This window comes from Trichophyton rubrum (assembly GCF_000151425.1).
Source record: "Trichophyton rubrum CBS 118892 genomic scaffold supercont2.6, whole genome shotgun sequence".
Lineage (NCBI taxonomy): Eukaryota > Fungi > Ascomycota > Eurotiomycetes > Onygenales > Arthrodermataceae > Trichophyton > Trichophyton rubrum.
Window position 1 is genome coordinate 481,650 of NW_003456423.1, and position 13,119 is coordinate 494,768.

The 13,119-nt window shown below is 45.1% G+C and overlaps 4 protein-coding genes across 4 annotated transcripts; 3 read left to right on the forward strand and 1 right to left on the reverse strand.

Moving 5' to 3' along the window:
- Nucleotides 1-171: 171 nt before the first annotated feature.
- TERG_05588 (uncharacterized protein) lies at nt 172-2,187 on the forward strand (the record flags this gene model as incomplete). Its single annotated transcript, XM_003233666.2, has 1 exon — nt 172-2,187. The coding sequence occupies one exon, from the start codon at nt 172-174 to the stop codon at nt 2,185-2,187; it is 2,016 nt and encodes a 671-aa protein (XP_003233714.2).
- A 900-nt stretch (nt 2,188-3,087) lies between these two features.
- On the reverse strand, nt 3,088-4,417 carry TERG_05589 (uncharacterized protein; the record flags this gene model as incomplete). Its single annotated transcript, XM_003233667.1, has 2 exons — nt 3,088-3,117; nt 3,170-4,417. 2 exons carry the CDS (start codon nt 4,415-4,417, stop codon nt 3,088-3,090), a joined length of 1,278 nt encoding a protein of 425 aa, XP_003233715.1.
- Nucleotides 4,418-4,552: 135 nt separating this feature from the next.
- On the forward strand, nt 4,553-6,043 carry TERG_05590 (uncharacterized protein; the record flags this gene model as incomplete). Its single annotated transcript, XM_003233668.2, has 4 exons — nt 4,553-4,981; nt 5,056-5,335; nt 5,392-5,588; nt 5,642-6,043. The coding sequence occupies 4 exons, from the start codon at nt 4,553-4,555 to the stop codon at nt 6,041-6,043; spliced, it is 1,308 nt and encodes a 435-aa protein (XP_003233716.2).
- Nucleotides 6,044-6,409: 366 nt separating this feature from the next.
- On the forward strand, nt 6,410-8,097 carry TERG_05591 (uncharacterized protein; the record flags this gene model as incomplete). Its single annotated transcript, XM_003233669.1, has 5 exons — nt 6,410-6,455; nt 6,517-7,065; nt 7,123-7,234; nt 7,334-7,389; nt 7,526-8,097. The coding sequence occupies 5 exons, from the start codon at nt 6,410-6,412 to the stop codon at nt 8,095-8,097; spliced, it is 1,335 nt and encodes a 444-aa protein (XP_003233717.1).
- Between the last annotated feature and the right edge of the window lie 5,022 nt (nt 8,098-13,119).

The following is a 13,119-nucleotide window of genomic DNA, read 5'->3' on the forward strand; positions in this document are numbered from 1 at the left end:
CTAACAAATGTATATGAAGGTTTCCCGAAGCCAATACGGCTCACTTACGGTTTCTTTGCCGCTCTAGACCATGGTGCTTACGTGCCTATACCGCCAGACAGGACAGCGGGTGTTCCAGATCGGCTTACACCAAGTGATCTCATCTTGGCTACAACTCCTTTCTTCCATTTGATGGGCTTCACGGTATTTGTAATGGCTGCATTTCACAGAATACCATGTGTTATCTTACCTGATCGGCCTGTGTCCAACGAGTTTTTATCTTCGGTGATTGATTCCCTCAAGCCAACCGCTGCACTAGTTGCCCCCTGCATTCTCGAGGATATGTCTACGTCTCCTAAAGCTATGGAAGCACTTTCAACTCTAAGGCACGTATACTATGGGGGTGGTCCGCTTGCATCCGAAATTGGGAATAAGATCTGCCAGCGAACCAAACTAATCAACTTTATTGGGATGACCGAAGCCGGATTTGTTTTGTCTTTGGTTCCCCAGGAAAAGGAGGACTGGTCTTACTTTGAGTGGAGCCCATCATTCGGGATTAAAATGGAACCAATGGATGATGGTAGGTCTGAAATGGTCATACTCAGAAATGAGAAGCCGGACCTCCAGCCCATTTTTAATACTTTCCCTGAACTAGATGAATATCACACAAAGGATGTTTACACTCCACATCCAACAAAACCGAGGCTCTGGAAATTTCAGGGTCGAATTGATGATGTGATCGTACTTAGCAACGGCCAGAAATTCAACCCTGTTACCATGGAGAAAATTATCGAGGGCCATCCGCTAGTTTCACGCGCTGTTGTGATTGGATTAGCAAGGTTCCAAACAGCGTTATTAGTGGAACCTAACTGGAATCTTTGGGATGAAAGCGGCTCCAAAAACCAATTTGTTGATGAAATCTGGCCTACGGTACGAGAAGCAAACAACATTAGTCCAGCTTATGGACGGGTTATGAAGAACAGGATTGGCCTAGCATCTCACAGCAAACCTTTCAGCACCACGCCAAAGGGAAGTACGCAGAGGCGCCTTGTAAACGATAACTACAAGGAAGAAATTGATAAGCTGTACACGAATCCGGCAGATCAAGCGTTTGACTATGCGTTCCATAAGTCGGCTGATCTAGGCAGTGTCATGGAATCAGTGCGGGAGATTATATGCGACTCTATTGGCCTACCCACAATTGCGGATGAGACAGATCTTTACAGCGTGGGATTTGATTCCTTGCAAACCTTTCAGCTGAGTATCGTTCTCAATAGAACAGGGTTCACTACCTTAACGCCTCAGATGATATATGAACATCCCACTGTTGGAAAGCTGTCCAACTTTTTATTTGCGCTCCTAAATGGCGTCGAAAGCAATGGCATTTGTCGCTCAGAAAATGTCAACTTGCTTCTTAGCAAGTATACAGCTGGTCTCCCAGACCTCGAAGCCACCAAGACCCATTCCGTGATATTGACTGGATCCACAGGCTCTCTTGGTACTTATCTGCTTCATCGTCTTCTCAGCGATAACAGTGTCGCCAAAGTATACTGTCTGAACAGATCAAACGTGGAGGAACGGCAAACTAAGAGCTTTGACCACAAGGGACTCAAAACTGAACTCCTGGAAAAGGCCGAATTTCTTACTGCTTCACTAAGCAAAGAGCGACTTGGTCTGGAAAAGGAGAAATACGACGAACTCATCTACACGGTAGATACGGTTATCCACAATTCCTGGAGAATGGACTTCAATATTTCCCTGCATTCGTTTGAGGATCAAATACAAAGTGTTCGCCGGCTCATTGACTTCAGCTTGCAGAGCGTACGCCGCGCTCATTTCTATTTCAACTCCTCAATTGGAGCAATTGGAGGTTGGACACTTGCTGATGGGCCGTCGGTACCCGAGGAATTGTTTGACAATTGCGAAGTAACGCTGAATCAAGGATATGGACAAGCTAAGCATGTCTGTGAACGTATCTGTCACGCAGCATCTCGAGCTGGTGTTCCAACAACTATTCTTCGTCTAGGCCAGATTGCAGGCCCAACCACTGAGGAAGGTGCCTGGAATTCAACAGAATGGCTACCATCCATTGTTTTAACGTCGAAATCTATCGCAAAGATCCCCAAAACTTTGGGATCAATGCCTGTAGATTGGATCCCCGTGGTATGTATCGTTATCTTTCCAGCTACCTACTTCATGAAAAATTAGCTAACCGTAAACTGGAATAGGATACTCTTGCTACTATAATCATAGAGATTATTGAATCTCGTCGAATGACAGAGGCTGAGTCCCGGTGCTCCGTCTTCCACTTGGTCAACCCACTGACCACTCCATGGGAATCTCTATTGACACCTCTTCACGAACGTTATGCAGTTCAGCGAGTTTCTATGAAAGAGTGGATAGAAGAGCTGGAGAAGATTCAGAAGCCCTCAGATGAGGATATGTTGGAGAAACCCGCGTTAAAGCTACTCCCATTCTACAAAAGCTTGGTAGAGGGGGAGGGTGCTCTGTCTGTGCCAATCTGCGTGAGGAGGGCCAGAGAGGCAAGCAAAACCATGCAATCAATGGGGCCAATTTCAGCAAATTTGATGGCCATGTGGATAAATCAATGGCAGTTTTAAACCCCTTACTTGGCTGAAGTATAGGACCCATATTATATTAGCAAGCCGCCCAAAATCTTCATGACACACTCTTATTCCGCTATCTAATGCAGGAGACACAATGTGCCTATGTTGTGGCTCTGTTTACCCTTTCAACGAAGTGAAACCGATGATGCTCTGAGAAATAAGGAAACCAGAAATAAAGATAATCAATTAGAATACGTTGCATGTTTGTGCTAGTTAAGTAAACAGCTAAATTACGAATTCGCGCTAGACCAATACGATAGCATCACTTATTTTATCTTAATATTTTTGTAGTTTGGCCAAACTTTTGAATCTATTCTAGTATAATTAGTGGTAGAACACTTAGCTACCAGTAGATAGACCGTAGGAGGCATGTGCAGTGCAGGAGTGGAAGTCATATTCTACCAAATCAAACGATTAGAAGTTTATTAATCGTATAAATACTCTCTATTTATAGTAGTATTTTTTGAGCTATGATAATAGGCTAATGCACCATTTGAGTAGTAGAAAATTCCTTAGATGCAAGTCAACATCAGTCATTTGAAAGATGGAGTGACATAACTTACTGGAAACTCGTCCATGATAGCCGCTGCTACATTTTCCACATCCTGAGCAAGATGTTGAACCCCTGCATCCCAGTATCTCAGACTACGGTCAGTCATCCCATCTCCATATATCTCAGAGTCGAAGCTGATTACGCCCTCAATTTGGTCAATACTCCCCTTCAGCCGACCCTGTTCCAACATTCTGGCAGCGTAGGCCTCTGCCTTCTCGCCAGCAGTCATCTCGCCGGATGCTTTAAGACCTAGAATCAAGCCTAGATCATCTACTTGGATGTTCTCGTATAGCCTAGAGGCGGCTAGCAGGTTGTGTTCGATAACTGCCTTATCTAGAACTGTCAATCCGTCGGCTGTCTGTGCCAGTTGGTGGGGAACTAAGCCAGAAGCAAAATTGGTAACTTCATCTTCTGTCAACAACTGGTCACGGAATATCTTCTCCAAGATACTATATTCTTCCAGAGAAGAAGACCGGTCATCTTTATATAACCTGGACAATGCTCGTGATCTCTGGGGACCGGCAGGAGCTAAAACCACGCATCTGATTGCCGCAGAAAGAGCTTGCAACCGATCTTCTTCATCTACACCGCTAGCTAAGCTAACAGCAAGATATTCCTGGCTGGCCTCAAGAAACCGTTGTCGTGCATCAAGGATTCTGGCCTGGGATAATTGGAAATGTAACTGTAGAGCTGGGTCCTCGGTTTTGGTTGGTAGGTTTTTTATTTTGTTTAGAAACATTTCAGCGCCACCCGCGTCGTCGTCTTCTAAGTATAAACGTATTATCCTAATCCACATACGAATTTTTTCTTCATCGCTTATATGGCGCTGCGAGCTGTCCAGATGAATTCCCTGCAGCACTCTTGCAGCGTCGGAGTATTCTTCCACTTCCTCGTATGCATCTGCAAGTGTCTCACGCAAGAGTGCATCTTGCTCTTCAACTGAAGTTGCGCGCGTCTGAAGGACAGTGATAGCAGGTAGTCCGACTTGTATCCTAATATTTGCGGGGAGAGGCTTAAGGGAGCTAATGAACCTATCAAGGAGAGGCCGGGTTGCAATGACACTTATTTCACTGCCAAAAATAGCCCCAAAGAAGAGGGTAAGGTCTCGTGCAAGAGAACTAGAAGGTTTGTTGATTATTTTGGTGAGTAGCTCGCTGTAAAGCTGTGCTTTGGCTCGCTGATCATGTGTTGATTCGATTTCCGCAAATTCATTGGCAAACTCGGAGTCAACTGTGGGGTCGCGGTTGAGGGATTCCATCTTTATTGCTAGTTAAATGACCTAGAAGCTAGAAGGTAAAAGAAACGGGAGAGCATAGGTCTATTAGGACGGAAAATGTTGAGTGTAAACTCCAAGGTCGAAATAAAGATAAGAGAGTGAAGCTCTTAGATCAAGATGGAGATTGGCGCGCGCTTTGTCATCAAGTCTCTGACCTCATACATCGAAGTGAACGAAAGCTTCGCAACTGAGCAACACTTCATTCAACTATTTATTCATTCATTCCACTTTCTGTTACAAGCGCTACAACAACACAGCCAAAACCGCAGTTATATGAATATGGCCAGCTTGAACGCAGGGCAGATTAAGGCCGAACCCCTTGCCAATCCAGGGATCAAGGAAGAGCCTGACACGAAGGACACAAACATGTCGGACGAGGACATCTATGAAGATACCGGAGACCTGGATTTCACAAACGCTTTCCAGAATGTCTGGTTGACGCGGATACCTAGGACTTTGTGGGAACAGTGGTCCAAACTCGATGATGATGAGGAAATCCAGATCGGCACAGTCAGAGTTGAAGGAGACCCGACAGATATCAAAAGAGTATCTTTACCAGTTGCCTCTTCATATGCGATAGTCTACATACATACACAGTGACGCTGACATACTTCATTTAGATAAGCTTGCGATTACTTGATATACCTCAGAATAAAGGCGTGCCGAAAGACTACAACCTAAGACGACAGAATGTGAACGCAGATCGATCAGCATACGCAGTGCAGAACACATTTGTCTTTACGGAGAAGGATCTCCCAGGATATAAGGATAAGATGAATCGGTTTTACAATGAAAATCAGCCGTACGGCCGATCGTATCTTTACGAGCAGACAAAACGTGATGCAAAGAAGAAAGAGCGGAAAAAGAAGTGGGAGCCCTATGTCAGGAAGACGGTACCGAGTATGTCCAAGACAGACTGGATATTTGCTATGAACGAAGCTTACTCTTTCTCTCAGGACAAACGGCTATCACTGCTCGAGTTCACGATGAATTCAACTGTCTTCCTGTTGAAAATGAAGAATACCAAAGACTAGCAGAAGAGCGAGCATTGGAATCTCTCAAACCCAAACGAGAAACCAAGTTTATCGAGAAAGTACCCGGAAAGATGCTCCAACCGAAGACAGTTGCTGCTGCCGACAAGTCCAATTTCATTGTAAGTCCAGTTACGTCCTTTCCAGTGGTTGGGTTTTGTCTGACCCTCTACAGCAAATTGCGAAACCGGCAAAAGTGCGCGCTCAGGAAAACAAAACTGCCCGTATGCCCCAGAACGAGCTTCTGGACCTTATCTACGCTTGTTTCCGGAGACACAAGTATTGGCCCTTCAAGGCGCTTAAGGCCGAGCTACAGCAACCAGAAGTGTATCTCAAACAAACCCTGGAGATTGTGGCACATCTGGTTAAAAGCGGCGACTTCGCCATGACTTGGGAGTTGAAGCCCGAGGCAAGGGAAAGTAATTATGCAGATGCCATCGCATATAGGGACGCCAAGGAAGAATTACCCCCAACAGCCGGGTACAGCTTTGATGAAGGGTCAGAAGGAGAGCCCACTGCATCTGGTAGAGGGACCGATGCTGATGAAGATGACAATGTGAAGTTTGAAAATGTGTGATGGTATTACGGTCTTACTACTAGTTGTGCTTACTCCAACAGACTGATAGGCCTTTCACATCATCTACCATTTCTGTATTATAAATGACAATACATGAAGCATATTTATGTTAACTAATTGGTTAAGACCGTGTTCTTTGGACCTTCTGCCTGCCTGAAGGGCCGTCTATCTGATTGGTAGGTAGCAGCAAATTAAACTTTTGTGAAAGGAATAAGTAAAATCCGATGATTAGATAAAGGCCCGGCAGCGCGCTCCAAAGAGCTTCACAACATCGTACTACTTTACCCCTATCATCATCACTGCTTTTTTCTAGTATAGAGCATAGCTTCATATCTGGTTTAGTTATTTCTTGCTGGTGATATTTTCATGACCGAAGAAGAGGAGCTTCTGGCTAAGATCGGCCAGTTAGCTGGTAGGTTTTTTCTTGCTCTACTTGTCTCAGCGTCTGAACAGGAAGTAACTAAGTCAACCAGGCCAAATCAACCAACATAAAAACCAGTCTCACCCTGCGACGCGCGGTACATATTCGGGCTCACAGTATACTCGACATTCGCGCGGTGGTTGGAGGCCATATCGTGGAAGAGGAAGGGGCGCATTAAGGGCTTCGGCGGGTCCGCATAGGAACCGGACACTTGTGCTTAACAACCAAAACGCTCCGGTGGACGCGGCGAGCACAGGAGCCTCGTCGTCCACACCAAGCAATGAAGTCCTCGATTCCAAGCCTGGCATAAAGAACTCGTGGATAGCGAAGAGAGACCGCCACATGCAGCTAATAAACTCATCAATTTTTGACCAGGAGACGCAGGCCAGAAACAAAGCAATAGCAGAGACTCGGAGACTGAAGGCTCAAAAGAAAGCTGCGCGAGAAGAGTCGATGGTTTTACGGCATGCTCAGTCTGCTTCACGTTTCTCCGAGAGCAACAGAAGCGAAGCTCAGCCTGACGGAAGGGCTTATACCATATATGTCGGGGATATACCATTCCAAGTTGCGCAAGGTGGCAGCAAACTCATCTCTCTTTCAAGTGAGGATATGCTTTTGATCACTATTAAAAGTTCGAGGATCAGCTTATGGTTTATAGATGACCCTTTGAAGGCCAATGTTACCCCCAAACGAGTGAAGGTCGGAGGTGTTACGTTTGTTAGAAGCAAACGGGGAAATCTACACCGTTTAGGTGCTGTCGTTTCAAAGAAGTACGCAATTTCTTGTCTTTTTTTCCCTTCACAGGTTATCTTAAAAAAGTTATCTGTTTTTAATTCTTCTCTCGACCATTTTGGCTCACAACATTAAAGAAAACCCGAAAAAGTGAAAAAGAGAAACGAGCTATGCAAGAGGTTTACATCGACGGGTACCAGTCTCTCCTTCCGCAGATTTTATTCCATCGGCATCGACGGCACCCAAGCCGATTAGATATGAACGCATCTTTGTTGGGTAGACGAGCATATCGTTTGTGAGTACTAACAACTTCTTCACCTGAATTATAGGTACTTGTTTCAAGGGCCCAACTTGCCCTTATGTCCATGATCCGAACAAAGTCGCCATCTGCAAAGACTTCCTACAGACAGGTAAATGTGATGCAGGTGTGGCCTGTGATCTTTCACATGATCCATGCCCTGAAAGGTCCCCAGCTTGTCTTCATTTCCTTCGTGGTCGATGCACGAATCCCTCTTGCCGATATACCCATGTTCATATAACGCCAGGTGCTCCAGTCTGTCGTGATTTTGCTATTTTAGGATATTGCAGTAAAGGAGCCAGTTGTGAAGGGCGACACGTCCATGAATGCCCTGACTATGCTAACACCGGGAATTGTGGCAATAAGAAATGTCCCCTTCCTCATGTTGACAGGGCTGGTCAAATTCGCAAGTTTACCGCTAACAAGGTAGATCCATCTGCTGAAGGAGACTCTGAAGAGGATGTCTCGAGCGATGACGAGGTGTTTGAAGAGATTGACTCTGACGATGTCGATTCCGATGACTTGGAGGAACCAGAAGAGATCGTTCAAGGCACCGATGGTGGGGATGCTTCACAGCAGCTAGATTTCATTGGATTCTCTTAGTGTGAGTAAGAGTCAATTGTTCTCTTAATCCCAATGCCGGTCAGTAATTGGGCAACAAGCTTCAACTTGTTTCATAACGAGGGCATCTTTACCCCTCTGAGTCCGAAACTTTCCTCGTGTACCTGAGATATCTGTCCATCTTTGGATGGAGAATCTCTTACTTTTTTTGGGCCTCAAAGGTCAACAGTGAACTAAGATAGCTTCTATGATACCTCTTTGTACTGTTACTCATTTGTACTAAAAAAATATTGGGTGGATAAGTTGCCTTCGGGCGTTTGGGCGTCAACAGTTTTCTTTTTTAATTATTTTACACCTATAATAGGAAATCAACCATGCCGTTCACGCTCCGTAATATCCACGTCTTTCTTCTAGCTCGTAATCCAGCATATGTTTTTATGAGCTGGCGGGGCTCTACCAATACTTCTAGAAATATACCCAGCGGACAACTCACCAAGCATATGTTTCAAGTTCATACTCACACCTCGGGGTTAGCTAGATGGAGCAATTCCCCGTGAATTTTTTGTCAAAACAGGCGCGCTGCATGGATAAGATGTGGGAGACGAATACCAAAGTGGGTTGGCGAGTCTTATGCGTCGGGTACCCAAGCTTCTCGGACGGGTTTATCTGCCAGCAAGCATAGACAGTCCATATGGTAATTTATTATTGCAAGGGCTCGTGGTCATAGAGATAAATTCAGCAGAGACAGAATCATTGGACTCATCGTTAAGAATTCACATGGCACATCTACCAACAGGGCTGCCATGCATTGTACAAATCCTCATATGCAGAATTTCCTCTGTGGAAGGAGGGAAATTCTAAAATGCACCATGACGTTTCCTGGCCCCTCAAGTCAATATATAACCGGTATTGTGTATTTGCCGGGGCGTATGGGGAAATATTTCTTTTTTTTTTTTTTTTTTTTTTTTTTTATTGTGCTCTAGGGGATAGTGCATAGTGGAACCGATGTCGGGCGCATTCTGGTGTAAAATTACCCATTCTCAGCGCAAGGGAGCCAGATATAACTCTCTCCTGCAAGAATGTACGTATCCGCTATCAAAAGATTCTGTTTGACTTTGAACATTCAGCATTTTCTTCCTTCTGAATGTGGAAGGGCCAATTGTATATTGGGCCCAAAGAAGCAATGAATAATCTTGATGATGAGGCAACAAATCTTCATTTACAATTGAAGAAAACGTGCAGAAAAGGAGCAGTGACTGGAAGCAGCCGCCCTGAAAATGCTCGCTCAAGTGTTGAATCTGCATGATATAAGGCGAGCACATATGACAGGGATGAATACTTCATAAAATCGAGCATAAATGGGGCAATACATTCCACACTCCTCAGTTATTACTGGTTCAGATTATGAGTCATTCAGTGTATCTCCTCGTTGGATCTAGGTCGAAATGCAAGGCTGGAGCTAGGCAAGCGGAGGCGCAGCTGTCTCTGGGTTCCATATTCCAGTATAAGAGATGAACCCCACATATCACGGCCGATAAGTGTCTTATAGGAGTTAAGAAAAGGGAATTTCAATCTCCATCATGGCCTAGGATATGCCTCAAGGGAGATTACCGTATTTTGGGAGGATGGCTGGGTGATTATCAGGCTAGATAATCTTTAAAGTTTAATATGTGAAATGTCTCAGGGGGATCTTTCTGGATGATTTGATATCCTCTTTCAAGGTGGAATTGGTAGAGGTTCAGGAGGACCGTATAATCATCACTATTGAATGGAAAGACAAGAATAATGCTTTAAGCCAATCATCCAGAGTGTAAAGCGAGGGGTATTGCCTTGAAAAATGAGTGGACCTTCAGCCAACCCACGCGTAGCTTGAAGAGCATCACCGGAGCCAAAACTTTTAGGTTTTCCGGGTTGATGTTCGCAAGTAGCAGAGGTGAGGAATGGTGGTTGGTCTTTAATTGGGTAAATTGAGGGGCGCGTTTCGATCAGGTGGATGGCAAGGGACGCAACTCGATACGAGCAAGACAGTCTCAGTTTGAGCACGAGTGGTCTGAGATCGAGTTTCAGCTTCTCATTTGCCAGCTGCTGTTGTGCCTGAAATGTGATGCATGAAAGATGCAGGCTCTGGAGGGCGGTTAGGTCAAGAACAAACCACACCCATTGTTTTCTTCGAAGTTGCGCTTCGAAATATTTTATTGGTTGGCACCGAAGCCATCATATTATGTAATCTTATTTCTATTTATAACTAATGGTTATAGTTGCTATAGATTATATAATCAGTACTATTTTGACCGCGTCCAGTCGTCTTTTTTATTTCGGATATCAGATATCCCAACGTCCACCGTACACATGCCCGGTGGACCTCCTCCTTTCACGCCCGTGTTTGCAGACACGGAGATGACAGTTGCTATCTAACTAGAGAGCTGCTAGTCCGTTCCGCCCCGCATGCACTTTTCTTTTGACGATTTCCTCGTCGCAACGGAATCATATATGATCATTGCATAAACCTGTCCGGATTCGCCACTAAACACCGCTCCAACAGTAGCGGATGTGGTTACGTACCTGAAGCTACGCGAAGCGTGGCGCAATTTCAGGACGAGCCACTTATCCATTTTGTTCATCCTTGCCCCTCACCACCGCTACTCTGGAATTTCCTCTCCCATAAAAATACTGGGGCAGATTTCATGAAAGATCGATAAACTTCAGCCACCAACGTGTTGATCTGAGACAAATCGGGATTCCTTTTGAGATTTCAGTAAAATTACAGAACAGTTCATCCACGAGAGGGGCAATTCCAGTATAACCCATATTGACCCTTTCTTCATCCCCGAAGCGCGTTTATAGAAAGAAGCATATACCCCATAATATTCACTGAGGTTTTATCTCAGCTTCCTACTATTATCACCGACTTCCGATACCATATACCCCAGGCCCCCGCCTGCCTTTATTAATTTCTACACCTCCAATACTCTCAGGATTAAAAAAAAAAAAAAAAAAAAAAAAAAAAAAAAAAAAAAAAAAAAAAAGACAACTAGGTTCATCCCGCTTTGCCCAGGAATCATGTGAGAGAACCCTCAGATAACGCCCGTACACTATTTTCACCGTGGAGCAGCGAAAAACTCCTGCCAACTATGCTTGCTGCGCAAGGCACTAGCATATAACCTAGAGACAACCTAATCTAAGGAATTTTCTGATGGCTTATCGATTTCGATCTCAGTTGCAATATCCACTCTTGTATCATGGCAATGCAGACCTAGAAATCTCAAGAATTCTCCATGTTGTCTTCGTCAAAGCTCAGGAATATTACGGATATCTTTTACACGGTGGAACAAAAAATTTACTTACGAGTACAGGCCCGCTGTGTATAGCCTCGTGTTAGCTCGTTCAGAGAACCTTATGAACCGACAACATATAATTTCAACTGTCAATCAAAGGGCAGCTCATCTTGGGTCCTGGGGCTAAGCTGACTCAATTAAACCAGGCTAAGGTAAAGCCGAAGGTCACATGTATATAGATACATGTATATTCAGGGCATAAGAAGCATCGGCACCAGTAAAAGTCCAGGGAGCGCAAGGAAGGCTTTCAGCTGCACGCTTGAACCTATTAATGTCCGAAATGTGAGGCGCTCAGGCTGCAACCCACACAAGCGGTTGCTTGATCTGAGAAACGACCATCCGGTAGGAGAATAAAAGAGATATCCATCCTCCTGGTACAGGAAAACTTGCCTGCTTTTTCACCCTTTACCCGTTTTAGGCGGTGAGAGCGGGTGATACGATTGGCTCAGAGTTAGTTGCATAGATGGAAATGGGCTTCAATATTGCTTGTCCCGCCAATCCGCCTTTTCGTTACGGGTTACTTGAGGAGTAATAATGTGACGAGGGGCACAAAACCGATTTAAACACACCTTTAAGCAGGCCGCGCGCATCCTGGCAGACCAAGACCAGGGCAATCTCAAGTGTGAAAAATGCACCGGCCGATATAGATGGTTCTAGCCCTCCTTGTTCACCCTTCATTTTATAACCGCTCCTTAATTCTTGGGACTCAAGCAAAATTGATCGTACGATACTAACGTTTTCAGTTTCTGGAAGAATGGACCTCTTTTCTCACGTTGATAACAAGAAGGAAGGGTAAGGAACCTAAAAAGCAGTGACCATATATTCCCATAACGTGCAGTACTTGTGGAGCACAGATCTTCAGAACACACAGAAGTAATGACTGTCCTGTCTCCCCGTCTTTGTGGATATGTATGTACGCGGGAGGGGCGGAAGACCGTTGCAATGCCGACGTAAGTTTCACAGCATGTGGGATGGTTTTGTGCAGTCGTACAGGAGTATCTGTACCCAGAACTCGATAAATAATGCTAACTGTGACCCTAGGGATGTGCGGCGTAGCTCATTTGGTCAGCAAATGCAAGGGCCTTACGACGTAAAGTAACCCTAGGCGGCGGTAAATGAAGAAGTCAACGTTGCGACGAGGCGAAACGCCACCGTCCATACGATGAACGTGAGGTGAACAAGTTATTATTGCGAAAAGAAGAAACCTCCTGGACTCAAATGTATCAACAGAGTGCACAAGGCTCTGTGCCCACATTTCCCCCGGCCCTGATCCATGGTAGAGAGTGGTCTGTGGCTGTAGCTTGCAGCGCATTCCTTCTGGGAAGAAAGTAATTATTGAGCAGGAACAGCGGCCCAAGGGGTAGCAGAAAACAGAAGCTCTCAACCAGTCGATATAATTTAACTCTTCCGCTGAGAGAAGCGGCTTGAGAAGTTGCTTGGGAGCCATAAGTCGTTTGGCTGAGAATGTCCGCTGAGTCCAGGCGGAGTTAGTATACTCGGCCCCCCTGTTCTCTGAGACAGGAGCCGTGTGTCAGAAGGGGCTGATGCTCTCGAGGGACTCGACAAGAAGACACCAAAGCTGTTCCAAGATGAGCGATACCGGACAACATAAGATCCCTTCCCCATCCTCCGACTCTGGGTAGACTCAGTCTATTCGACCGAGTTCTTCACAGGTATCGAACGAATATCTCCAGACATGATCGGTAACTATATCGCCTTTTTTTAACAG